At 35.1% G+C, this 13996-nt stretch overlaps 1 protein-coding gene across 1 annotated transcript in view; it reads left to right on the forward strand.

Moving 5' to 3' along the window:
• Positions 1–10521, forward strand: part of BOLL (boule homolog, RNA binding protein) — a 30643-nt gene extending 20122 nt beyond the window's left edge. The window contains exons 11-12 of the mRNA XM_054830223.1: positions 4402–4538; positions 6198–10521. Of these exons, the coding sequence (XP_054686198.1) occupies positions 4402–4425 (24 nt within the window). The 3' untranslated portion in view covers positions 4426–4538; positions 6198–10521. The remainder of the gene's footprint in view (positions 1–4401; positions 4539–6197) is intronic.
• Positions 10522–13996: the final 3475 nt, after the last annotated feature.

Genomic DNA, 13996 nt, shown 5'->3' on the forward strand with positions numbered 1-13996 from the left:
GTTGTTGGGGGTTTTTTGGGTCCCGGTTTAAGGTCCTTTTGTTTAAATTATTAAGATGGTTAATGCAACATAAAAATAATGTCTAAACTAGATTTAGCCTAGATTTGCCTTATAACAAAGGACTAAAGGTATCAGTAGTTTTACTTGATATTACAGCACTTGCTCTTCTCTGAAAGATGCTTACTCAACTACAAATGACAGAGTAAATGCGAATGAATCAAAGCATGTTAGAGGCTTTAACATGTATTTTTTTAATTTATTTTTTTAAGAATCTTTTTTCCAGACTATTGTGTAACAATGTCTACTAAATATTTCCAGTAGAGGGGGCTGTAACGTTACATGTTGTCTTGGAATAAAATGCACGTATTCCAATTAAAAAAACAGAAGCTGAATATGAATTTGAGAATACTAATCTTGAGTGATTCATATTTTTAAGAAGTACTTAAAAGGGAGTTGGCATAACAGTGATCATAATATCCAGTTTATATTCCACTTTCTAACATTGTATGAAAACACTTTAAAAAAGGCAATAGTATTCTCCGAATCAAAAACAAGTACGTGCTTGCGTATCAAATAAAAACAAGCTTTTTCACCTTGAAACTTGACTTTTATTATCTTCCCTAGGACCAAGGCTATACAAACAAGATAGTGTCAATTAAGTTACCAGGTAGATCTAGAGCCTGACAGCTCTTCCTCTTCTACAGTAATTACTACAGTACTATGCTTTACCTTATAACAAAGGCAAAGTAGTTCACTCTGTGATAAGTGATAATGTGTTAATTTACAGTAGTATGTGCATGGTAAAAACATGTTCGGTTACTATGGCATAGGAAATGAGCTGCAAATTCAGACTCTTATTTATCCTCTGATACTCTAATTTCTATGGGTTTTTTCATTGCTTTAGAGGTGATTTCATGCACAGCCAAAGCTGGCGTAGCCCAGCAATTCCTTCCATTTTCCACACCTCCTGTGCTGGTAGAGGTTTTTGTGAGGCAATGTGGTAAATCAGGTCAGGGAACTGATGTAGTTAAAGATGAAGCCCCACTCCCACCACCCAAAAAGAGCTGACTTAAACTAGGATCAGTTCCTCAGACTAGTTTATCAAGCAACTGAACAAACTCTTGTACATATACAAGAAGTTTGGGATAGTATAGAGGAAGTAAGACTTGTGTTAGCAGTGCAGACTTAAACTTCACAAAACTGAGTATGAAATTGCTAATCCAGTCTATTCCTTCACTGTATTTCTTGCGCATTCTTACCCATTTTCTCAGAAGTCTTCCATTACCCATAACTGAAACTCTGCTCTGTTCAGGTCTCAAGAAGATTCACAGATACAGTTAAACCCTTATCAGGATTCAGCAAATCTTTGAATTTTATTCATTACAAGATGATGCCAAATAGGTTTAGACAAGTTTTAATTTTTTAGTTAGCTTCGTTTAGTAGTAACTAGTAATTCTGGACTGTAATTCTTCCTTTTCACATTTTGCCGTACATTTTCAGGTACCCAGTTAGTTTTGAATGTATTCCATGTGTAATAAATATGGTTATCTTGTATTGTGTCTGTCACTGTGGGTGAGCACTCAACAATGACTGAAAAAAGCAAATGTTGACAGCAGACTGCTATGTATTAAGCAAGTGGCTGTGTCATTTCCACCTGCTCCCCAGCTGCATAAAAATACTGCCTGCTGGCTGCAGTCTTGTTAAAATATCCCAACAAATGTATCTGCTGCTTGAAAATTGTCAAGTAGTGGCCGTATAAGAGAGAGCAGATGCCTAAAATAAGGACCTTACCTTGAAGATAACTTGCTAATTGCCTCTACTGCATTAGGAATAAACATATGTTTTATACTAGGAGTTGCAAGTTGTGGGGAAAGTAGGATGGGTACAGCCAGTGTCCAGGTATTTTTGGCAGTCGTAGACTTCTTACAGCTTTCAAATGCAGCTCAAAACAGAGCATGCACTGCAGTCATATTTTACTGAAGTCACAAGTGTGAGCAAACAAAATGGATGAAGTATTTATCGAGTAAGAAAATCACAAATTTCTAAGCCACTGTTTCCATTGCTGTTGTGCATGTGTAAAAAGAGAATTCGGGTGGTTAGTCACGTAAAACCATTTAGCACTTAAGAAAGGAAGCTTCAGTCCTGGCAATTCTCTAAGTTAGTTTTCATTCTCTCTACCACTTAAACAGCATTTGTTGATGTAACTTTTAGTTCAAAATTTGTAATAGTTTTAAACAAAAATTAGAAGAAAACATTTGACAATTTCCAACTATAATTTTTAGATCCAAATTTGTTATTTAAGATCAGGTTCGAATGAAAAATACTAATGCCCTCCCCTTGATCATGTGTTTGCTAATGATACTTTGTATTTACTTGAAGGTGTTTTCTTTTGGGGGGATTATAGTGTGTTTTTTCACATCTATACAAATGGATAAGGTTGACATTCTCAAAAGGCTGCTAGGTGACACTTGTTTTTTAGGAAGCATAAAAATTTTTTTATCTCTGCTGGATCTTGTGCAGTGTTTCGGATCTTAAATTGTCCTCTAATACATTGATTGATGTTTTAATGCTCCTAGAGGACAGGTATGAGATTGTAGACTACACAGATCTTACTACCAAACACAGTAACAGCAGAAACTTGAGGAAAGATTGAAATTCATGTTCTCTGGTTTCAGACCTGGGAGAAATACCTGTGAGTTTAATTTTTGTTTTGCTGGATGGTTATCTTTAGTTCTGAGTCACTGGCCTGGTAAATGTTTGTTGGATATTGTGTGTGTGAGGGAGATACCTGAGGCCTGGGGAGCTGAGTAACCCAGTTGCAGTCCACATAAACAGAGCAAAGGTGTAAAATGTTCTGGCACGTGGAGGTGGATAGGTAAATGGGGCTTGTTTTGTTTCATGCTTTTGGGTGTTTTATTCTTCTAAGTCATTCTTCCCACTGCAGTATACCTGTCAGGAGGTAGGCATAGTTCTAGTCTCAGAGGTTTTTTCTATTCCCATGGACTGTATCCAGCAGAATGTTTTGGCCGACATTAGCAGTATGGGATCGTATAGTGTCTTTTCCTATAGGAGACTTTTTAGGCCCTTGGGGGAGAAGAGGTGCTCTCTTTTATTTGAGCTTGGACATTTAGCTTCAAGAAAAAAAAATCAGTCTTATATTATCTAAACTCTTCACTCCTGTCCCCACAGTAGACTAGTTTTAGCTGACAAAGTCTGACAATCTTCCGTAATCCAGTTCTTGGAACCTAAAAGTGCTATGCACTGGATTGGAGTGCAGAGCTATAATACTTTAAGCTTACTCTTCAGAAAATGTTCTGGAAAGGCACAGAAGACTGCAAAGGTAGTAAGTATTTTAATGGTTTTTTTTTCTGACTACCCAATTAACTGAGTTCTAAAACAAGAACCCTTTAATGATAGAAGTGTATCCTGGCTTTCAGATTTGTTTGCGTGTTTGGGTTTTTGTCATACTTTGTTCTCTATTCCCCACAAGCTTTTTTGATAGCTTTAAAACTGAATTTTCCATGTAGTATAAGAAAATGCTTTCTAAAAAGGTCAAAGATTCTTTACTTGAGTATTTCCAGTCTACAGTATATTGCCTCTAACTGATAAAGTAGAAGAGGATCTTCCTTTGTCAAAACAGAATTTAGGGTATTCATTTGTAATATAGTTCATGTGTATATATGCATTCAGATCATAATGGTGCATGACGCTAACACATTGGCCTTCTGGTAGTGAACATTCTGTAAATTTAACGGAAATTAGAGCACTCCATTTTTCTCTGCAGTTAATTTTTCCTTATTACTCTTATGTTCTTTATGGGTATAATACACAAATACATATGTTTATACATGTTTGTATATACACATATGCATGTATATATACATAAATTGTGGCTTTTATAAGGGGAAGTCTTGGTGTAATCATTTTGGGAAAAGCATAGTAATTTTACACTAGTACTGGGTGCTCTTGTATGATATTCCATCTGGAACAAAAAAAATTAAAACTTAGAAATTTTGTGTATGGGTAAGTATTTTTTATTTATATATGCAGTAAAAATGATAGAATAAACCTTTTGTTTAAAGTTACCTTAGTCTCAGAAACATGAATCTAACCTTCTAGTTGTTATCATATATGATTAACAGGAGACTTGTTATCAGCTGTAGCAAGGTCTATTGCTTGTAAAAGGGGTATTTTAAACTCCACCAAAAACATACTTGTTAATTTTCTATTAACATAGAAAGGTGCAGATGGCATGCTTTTTCTCGGACTGTTTCCTTCTATATTTTCCTTACAATCTCATCTTTTTCTATTCTAATAGTTTGTTCTCATTCCAGTTTAGTGTTGGGGTGTTTTTTCCTTTTGCTTTCTCTGATCTGTATGTTCTCTCTCTTTACTTGACAGACACTATGGAGCATTCACTATTAAGCCATTTGGGCAGCTCTAGTCTACCTGTACTGATTTTCTTGTCCAGTCCTTCCCATGAGGCTGAGATCCATCATCAACATACCAGCTAGCAGCTGCCTGTTGTGAAACTTGGGGTCAGTTGTTCCATTGCCATGCTTGCTGTTTACAAATCGATAAATAATAAAACATGCTCAGATAGAATTTAGTATAGTCTGCAATATTACTTAGCTGCTTCCTGCATGTTTGTAAATTTCCTAATAACTCTTGTGTAAAACAATCTTTGTGTAATTCATGTAATTCATTTCTGGGATAATCATGTATATATTAATTTCATCATTATTTTTTTTCTAGTTCAACTTCCCAAGTTCTGTGTGTCTTTTGCATTATTTTCCTTCAACAGGAAATTTTCAGCACTTCTATGTATGTTTTTTATTTCTGAAACTGTTTTAATTCTTTTATTGACAACTCAACTTTCTCCCCTTTTCTCCCTATTTTGTGTGATTTACAGTGGTTTGTATTCATGGAGTTAAATTCTGGCAGGTGCTCACCCATGCTTTTTATTGTGAAAAAGGTGCTGCTTTTAGTTGCTTATACTTTAAAAAAGTTAGTATTTTAATAAAATGAAGCTAGGGAAGAGTACATGTTTTGCGCATGTTAAAATTTGTGTCCATTTCTTATTTGATAGCCTTTCAACAGCATAGTGATTTGTAGCAGGGTCTTGTTATTTGTTAAGGTGTGATTTCTTGTTTGTGTATGTGTCTGTGTGATTTATCCCCAGATGTGGCTTTTAAAAAAACACTAGGTTTGCCAGTGTGAAACTGAGCCTAGTTCTTTACTCTTGTGTTGGGATGAGGCAGTAGAGGAGAAAATGTGTTTGAGTCCTATCCTAACAGGAGTCAAAACTAAAGAAGGAGTAAGAGGAAAAAAAAGTCGGAGTACTGAAAAGGCCTGAGCTAAGAAGATATGGTTAGAAAACAAAAGTAGTTTGAGTCTGTCATGTGGCATAATGGAATGGGAAGAAAGGACTCCAGTTGGTTAAGTAAAAAGAATAAAACAGGTGGGAGTTCTGCAAATGGGATACAGAGCAGCTGAGATACAAAGGGAGACAGTAAGAGAATTTGATCTTAGGAAGAATAAACAGAGTAGTGCAAGTATTCTAAAAATGTTCTTAGTGACACTTAAAATGTGAGCCCTGTTTTCTGCATCTTGCCATCCTTTTGTCGGCAGCTAGTGGTGTCCACTGACAAATTATGTAATCACAGTCCATTGCCTCTTTGTCAGTTTACAAATAGGACAGCTATCAGCTATTCAGCTAAAGTTTTACAAATCTGAGTTTTAGCTACTAAAATTATGTAAGCATTATTATAAATTCCCATAGAATTGCATTGCTCTAATCTACAGAGAATGCAAAAGTAAAAAATAGAGCTGGTTTAGTTTTGCATTGTAACATAAATTTTCCCTATCCAATTAGAAAGAAGATACAATTGCTTTTAATAACTTGACATACTTTACTAAGCCTATATGATAAATGAACAAAACTTGATTTTTTTTTTAAGTAAATTAATTCTGAACTAATTCTAAGATTCCATCCTTGTAAATTAAGATACTTCTTGTCACTATTGATTTCACCTATGTACGTAATGGAAATGTGATTTTCCTTTTTGAACTAAATGTATCTAGCTGGCGCAATATCAAAATGGACTGTAACTTTTCATTGGAAGCATTATTAATTTAGTAAATGAGACACACTTTGAAACAGAAGAAACAACACAGCATTTTTCCCCTCTCTTTAGGAACCGAGGTTGCATTCTGTGAGAAGAAATTTTTCATTTCATTCATCCGTGAGTCTGAAACCTCAATATACACGAAGTCCCCATTTTCATCCTAGAAAAGATTACAGAATGGAAGATAAAATTCTTATGCCACCTTCTACAGATTCTGTAAAACAGATTTTTTTTATCTATTTTACTAACATACCTATTACGTGGAGGATATGTTCTTCCTAACTTCTAACATTTGTCTGAAAATGCCTAAGTTAAATACCACTCCTTTTTGTAAAGAAATAAAATGAAATTTTGTAGTTTGGATGGGTAAAAACACATGAAACCATGACTTTTTCCTGCATTTCCTTTCTTAATAAAAATACTGTTACAGGACAGAATGGTGATTTCTGATACACAGCCTACTATTAAATTTTGGTTAGTAAAATAGCATAGATTGAAAATCAGCATACTTTTATTAAAGGGAACACTTAACATTTAATTTCTGGATTACATAAATGTAAAAGATCCATTACTTACAAAGCAAAAACCACTTTCCCTCATACTGACAGCATTTATATGCTGTGGAGTAAAATCTGGTTATTTAAGTCTATGTGCATTTTGTTTCAATTCCAAAAGTTTGTCTAGTTTTAATTTTTTTGCCATCAGTATTCTCTGGTTTTATAAGATGTTTTACTTATGTGTCATTTTAGTCCTTGGGAATAATAACTTCTTAAAAATTTTGGACTACCACATTACAAAATTATTTATCCTCATATGAGTCTGACATTTTTCTTGTGTATGATAAGCAATTAAATTTGGTTTTATGGTATGTGTTTAGCTATAGAAAAAGGCAAGAATTGACTTCTTACCATTATAAGACCATTGAAAACTCCTCCTTTGACTTTTTCTGTTGTCTGTGCAAAACTTAGGAACTCATTGGCAGTATCACAAGTTGAGATGAAATACTACTTTCTCCTCAACTGCAGGGAGATAACTTTCTTTTTTTCCTTGCTTCTACTCTCACCCACTGGGATTCTTTCTGTGTTTAAGTCAGATTCCTCAAAGGTTAAAACACAGCCTCTGTAGCTAATAGGAGTGCAAGCCATGGCTTATTGCTTATGCAGCACTGAGGTCTTTGTTTTATGTATGTAAAATATCTTTGAGCTTTTCAATTTTTTTATCTGCTATGTAGTAATTTGGGGGGTTTCCTTTTGTGGCTTTGTGGTTGGTTGTTTTTTTTCTTTTAATCATTTAGGGATCTTAATAGAGTGGGCATTGTAGTCAGTAAATAATCCATGCATAATATGGAAATATATTTAAAGATGATTCTAGCAGTCAACAGCATTCTTTCATACTGTGCAGAAAGAGAGGTGGAGTCTGGTTCTGTTCGTATGCTGTTTTGAAGTTGTGAAAGGAGCTGCTGTGTACTATGTCTTGGTTGCAAGTTTCAAATGACTTTCCACTTTTGCTAGGTAGAAAAATTTACACAAAATATAATTTAATAGTTTCTGTTTTTAAAAACTTACCATAGCAACTGTGGGGGTTTGTTTTACCAATAAGTACTAAAAAAGATACACAATTCGTTGGATACATGGGGATCTCAGCCTGATTTTGAGGAGGAAAATACTCATCTGCTGCAGACTGCCACATTTCCAAGCCAATCTGTACCACTAAAAACATCTGTCCAGTTGTTCTTCTGTTTGATTTTTAGATTTTTAGAATCCATCTATATAAATATATTACAGAACTGTTGGCACATCCTAACAATAACTTATTTCCATGGAAGAACTTTTACATAGTAAATATTTTTTTAATGAAGTGGTGTTTCTGAAGGTGCCAAAGAAAGGCTGTGTGTTCTTAGAGCCTTATTTCTTGTATCATGAAAGAAATATGCATTTTACCCAATATTCAGAAGACTTAGTCCCAAGTCCGTATTTTTGGAACTCCCAGTTTGTTTACCAAACATGACTTCCCTGTTTTTAAAATGCTTTAGAAATCCAAGAAGTAAAATTTTACAGCAAGTACTAGATTAAAAAAAAAAAGTGCTTGCAGGGAAGTTGTTTAACCTAATTGCTTGAAAGTGTACAAATACTGTGCAGTCATTTGTGTCTTCAAATTGTGGCTCTAGTCCAGATACTCACAAAATGTAGTTTTTCCCATTAATTGGTACAGATGTTGCATTTTTGATAATGAGTTGATCCCGTGGCCTTTGCTTCAAAGAACATATATACTTTGCTTTTACTTCCATATGAACTTGATCATTTGGAGGGATATTCAGCATTGGGCACAGAAGTATACCTTCACTGTTCTGCTGTGGGGCCCATGACAGTAGTCTGGAGGTACTGGTGGTTAAGATTGTATCGCCAGGTCTTAACAATGCTTCATTTTTGATTTGAGAGACCTAGAAGAGACCAAGATGAAGCTCTGAATGTTGGCTTTCTCCAGGAACTGCAGGTTGCTGTTGAAATACTGAGGGCTCATCTTTCTTCAGAATACTTGCCAAGAATGATGGCATAACATCAATCAGTAATAACTGAACCTTTAAGCTTCCAGTAGTTGAATCCTTCTGTAGACACAGTTGAGGCACAGTAACTGACTTCTGTAATTTTGTTACAGGGATACACAAATGATATGTGCTGAGAAAGAACTACATCATTTCCTCAGGTAGTGCTTAAAATTGTGTTATCTTGACTTTTTAAATCTCTTACATTACACAGTATTATTCTTCTGCAACTTAGGAATTTCCATAATGTGGAAATTCCTGTGCCTTTATACAGAAGTCATTTAGCTAACTGCAGATACTAAGATCCCGATCCCTCACGGATTTTGGGAGCTGGAGAAGGATAACGTTCTCTCTGGTCTTCTGTGATTTCCCATTGATATTTGTAAGGCTTTACACACATGCTAGGAGGGAACACATCAGATTATGACTGTGCCCTATGGATATTCAGTAGCTCATGGCAAATATTCATCTTTGTCTTGTCACATTCATGTATTAGCAAATGAATTTTCTGGGTTCTATCCCCTAGAATTTAGAGGCCTGCTGGTATCTCTTGTTTTCTACTGAGCTAGTTCTTACAGTATTTCTAGCAACTGTTGTCTATTTAACATTATATTTATATGGTAAAATGTTGGTTCTAACATTCTCTGTTAGATAACACTGGAAAAAAACCTGTAGACAGGCTGAAAAGTTAACAAAGTTCTCTCTCCTGTATTTTTCTGTGTTTGATCAAGGACTGTTTTCTTGCATTAAGTAGAATTCTCTAGTTCAGTAACACTTTTGGTTCCTGCTACTTTTAAGCATCAAAAGTCCATTTGTTATCCCTGAAAAACTGTTTACACTCTTCATATTAAATTGGCAATTCTCTGTGTTCTGAAATTCATTTTTCAAAATAGATAATACTGTCAGTAAGCAAACTGCATTACAATAGTAACTGAGAAAAAACTAGCAGAACACATGGCTCTGAAATGTTTTTTTTCTCTTTAACATAGTTCTAAAATGTGAGAAGTTGTGTGGTTGTAAAATAGATTTTTACAGTAAAAATTATAATAAAATACGTTTGTGGCTTTGTAATGTTGAAGTACTATGGTAGTTTTATTTCACCCGGTATAGAAGTTTCTTATGTTTCCTATTTAAGTAAAAAATACACAGTTTAAATTAGTATTTTAAGGATCCAAAATATAATGCAAATGTTTTCATACACTTGTGCAATCCTAAATGCAAATCCTTGTATGCTGTTATGCAGAAAATCCAAATAGAAATACAGAAAGCAGAACAGAAATATGTAGTTCTCATTTTAATAATGTAGGTAAGATGCAATGGGAAAGCATAGGTCTTGTAAGGCCTTAAACTTTTTGAGTCACAACAAAGAAGTATTGAATCTGTAATTTTGAGGGCCATGGATGGTCATTTTGTACCTATCTTGGTGGAGCTGTAGTCTACATGTGCTTACATCAAAGGTAAACAGAGTACCATTCATATTTCCAGTTGTTTTTAATCAGAACATCCAGTTTAATTCTAGAATGCGGGATTTTAGTTGATCACATGGCTGTGTTTGATACTGTATTGCAGATACAGATGATCGAGTTACTGCAGCCTTGATAAGTGAGATACTGCGGATGTGCGTAGATAAAAACTTAATAGATTTCTAGATCTCATTTTAGAGAACTGTTAGCAATTTTATAGATCAAAAGCTCTTTCTGTTGAAACTATATGTAATACAGCAATAATAAACAAGTTTCTGTACTTTAACTTCTAGTAAAGTTCTGGGTTGGTAACTAAAAATTTAATTCAAATTGGTCCCTATCTACTGTTTGGATTGTAACTTCTGTTTGTTTAATTGTAGTATTGATGAGTAGTTTAAATATAAGTTTAGAAAAATACAAAAAATGGAATCAATGAACTCTTATCATTAAACTATGCTTTTGCAGTCAAAACAAACTATTGTCATCTCTGTTAATTATTTTTAGAACGTTAAGTTAAATATCATTTAAAAAGTTAAATAAGTTAAATATCATTAAGTTAAATATCATTTAAAAGCCAGCTTTCCTGCTCAAGTTAACGTGCTTAACAAGACTGTGTTCCTGTGACATTCACAAAATTATTCCTTCAAAGGGGAAAAAAAAAAAAATTGGGTGAAGGAAAAAAAAAATAAAATTAGAGTTGCCAAACCAAGGAGCCTTTAGAATGGAACACTGCTACTTTCTTAACATCTTTAAATAAATTCTGGACAAAACAGTTTTAATCAAATTGTTCTGCAGAAAAAAGAACTAAATGTCAGCGTTTTGTTTTAGTTAATAGTTCTTGGGGATGTGAAAAATATGACAATTGAATTGTAGAATTTTTCTGATGGAATTTTGTTTTTCTTCTTCTGTCATTATCCTGTCCCAAGCAAAAACTGTACATTTGCCTAGAGTCATAAAACAAAGGAAGTAAGCCTAAAAAGAAGTTCAGAGAGGAACTGTGAAGTTCAAAAGTGTTGCAATTTGAGATTATTAGTATTTAGTTATTTCTTAATGCATTGGTTTTGTGTGCAATATCTGTTCAGACAGCTTCAGGTTCTCGAGAAATCTGACTAATTTAGCTTGTGTTTGTAATTTGCCCCCTTGTGTCTTACTAATGTGTCTGTCCTGTTAAAAAACATTGTGTCAGTGATGACTGATCTGTAGCAGATAATAATGCTAATTTTTTTTTTTAAAGTGGTGCTCTTTTATGCCTTTGTAAGGTGCAAACATGGGTAGTTAAGATTTCAAGTGGGGAAACATATTTGGTCCGAATTTTTTATGTGTTTGACTTTGTCAGAGGAACTAAGAGTTATCCCTTCTGTTTTGTGTTAGTTGAGTCAGTTTTGGTCCTAGTGAAATCTTTATAAATAGCAATAATGTATTCTTTAGGTAATTGGTACGGTTTTAAGGTATTTGTATTTCTGATGCTCACTACTCTTTAACCTCAAGAATAGGAATGGATCTTTAAAGGTTGTGCAGCTTGTAATAGTGAATTTATTCCAGGTAAGCTCATCAGTCAAAATGCATTGAGTGAATAACCTTCTCACAGATGTTTCCCCAGTTATGTCTTCGTCCCACTGTTGGTCTGACAGGCTGGAAAGTGTGAGATGTTCTCCTCTCAGAAGCTTCAGCCAGTTCTAAATCATGTGAGTGAGCTGCAGTCATTTGTCATGACTGCAGTACTGCTTAAAAATTTTATAGCCCCTCTCATGAAGTCCTTGATATCTATTTCAAAATTTTAAATAAAATACTACTTTTTGAAGTTAATGTAGCATTACAACAGTGTGATTCCTTCTGCTTTTAACATAGTAGCCCATATCCTAATCAGGAAGAGAGACGCCTTTAAGGCAACATTTGCTATGGATCCTGGTACAGTTTGTTCTCTGAATTGCAGATTCAGTAGCATATGATCTTTCTGGAGTCCACTAAAAATTAAATGCTTAGAAGTCAATTTCCCTGAATTTTTATTTATTATTTTTACCTTTTATTTTGACATTTATTTTCATACACAGGCAAGGAAAATCTTTGGTGTACTTGCACTGTTTTCATAATTTTCCTTATGTTTTATGATTTTAGTCAACAGGAAGCTCAAATGACTTGAACATACTATTGCTAAGTACTGTCTCCCATTCTTGGTGTGGTTTTTTTTTTTTTTTTAAGATACTGGGGGAGACAAAGTTTAAACTGTATTTTATGAAATGATTTATGCAGGTCATATTTAGCTTTGGAGAAAAGTGGCATTCTTGTAAATAGGCTTTGTATTGAAGTTGGTTTGTTGCTGATGTTCCAAAATCAGTGTCATCTTTCTTATTCTAGCAAGAGAGATTTCACCAAAAAGGTGTGCCACCACCGCTTTTTTTGGCACCAGCACTGTAGAGAGAGAGCATGCCTTGGACAGTAATAGTGAGCAGCTCAGCACGGTGTCAGGAACAGAGGGACATCTATTTCGGAACGTGAGTTTCAAGCATCAGATGATGGCCTTACATTCAGTAAGTTCAGTAATGTAACAAGAAAGACAAAAATGCCTCCCACGCAAATGTTGACAAACCTCCTGTGACACTGACAACAGGGAACAGAATATGTCATAAGCCAAGGGACAGGAACAACCCTGAGGTGTGGGTAGACAGAAGGCTTGTCTTACTTTCTGGTCAAAACTACTGTGCAGAACTGCTGCCTCTTATCCTGTGCTGCCAGAAGACGGACAGTAGTCTGGCACTGGACCCATGCTCCTGTTGGTGCACTACTCTCTTGCCATCTTTGTATCATTTTTCCATTTCATCAAAATAAAAACTGTAGGGGGATCCTGGAAGCTTTCCACAGAAGCATAGTTCTTTGGATTAATTGGTCTGTTGTTTGGCTATCTTCTTCTTGTTTGCCTGTTTAAAAGTCTAAAAATGATACAAAGCTTCAATGAATGAGTCACGTGCTCTTTCAGTGGGAGTTGCTGTGACTACCATGCCTCAGTTAATCGCAGTGTGATTCTAGGGATCTGTTCTTCTCTGATACCAAATCCCAGAGCCTTACTATTCAGGCAGCTCCTTAAGCAGCTTTTGAATCCAGGAATCTTACGATCCTGTTCCTCTCCTGAGTCATTCAGGTGTCTTGATGCAGTTTTGAACTCCTGTGAAGGATGCTGCTAGTTCTTGGTTGGGTTTTTGTTTGAGTTTTTTCTTTATTTGAACGTGGGATCTTTGGTTTCATCGGTTCAGTCTAGTGACTTTTGAGTCAAGTCTGTAATGGCAGTTGTTGCCTGACTTCCAACTTGGAAGCTTGTAACTATTTGACTAATCTGGGGTTACCCAAAATAAGGACTGTTGGTTTTATCTGTAACAGTCTCTGTTGGTGTCATAAGAGTTTGTTTATACTATGAAAAATCCTGTCTTGGAGAGAGGGTTGAAATATGGTTTAAGCCTTGTCATGAAGAGTTAAAAATACAATATTCTGGCCTCATCAAAGATGTAGCTATCTTTAGTTAAATAAAATCAAAAAAAGCAACCAGCTGGCAAATGGTCTAGTGCTGCTAAAAGTTGTTTTACTTGCTGCTTAGTCATACCATGGCTTTATACTGGTGGTTACAGTGGATCTTAAGGACTCTGTGGAATGAAGCAGCAGGATTCTCAATCTTGAGTGGACAGTTTACATGTATGTCTGGTACAGCAACAATTCAGGGATGACCTTTACTGAAGAAAAAAAAAATTGTGTTTGGGAGCAATTTCTGTGTAAGCAGACATGCAGGAAGCTGAAGAATTCTGCTTATTTGGTATGTTTTCCTAGGTTTTAATCAAGAAGACAACACTGAGGGATTTCCTCTTGGTTTCAGTGCC

The sequence above is a fragment of the Grus americana genome, chromosome 6 (assembly GCF_028858705.1).
Source record: "Grus americana isolate bGruAme1 chromosome 6, bGruAme1.mat, whole genome shotgun sequence".
Lineage (NCBI taxonomy): Eukaryota > Metazoa > Chordata > Aves > Gruiformes > Gruidae > Grus > Grus americana.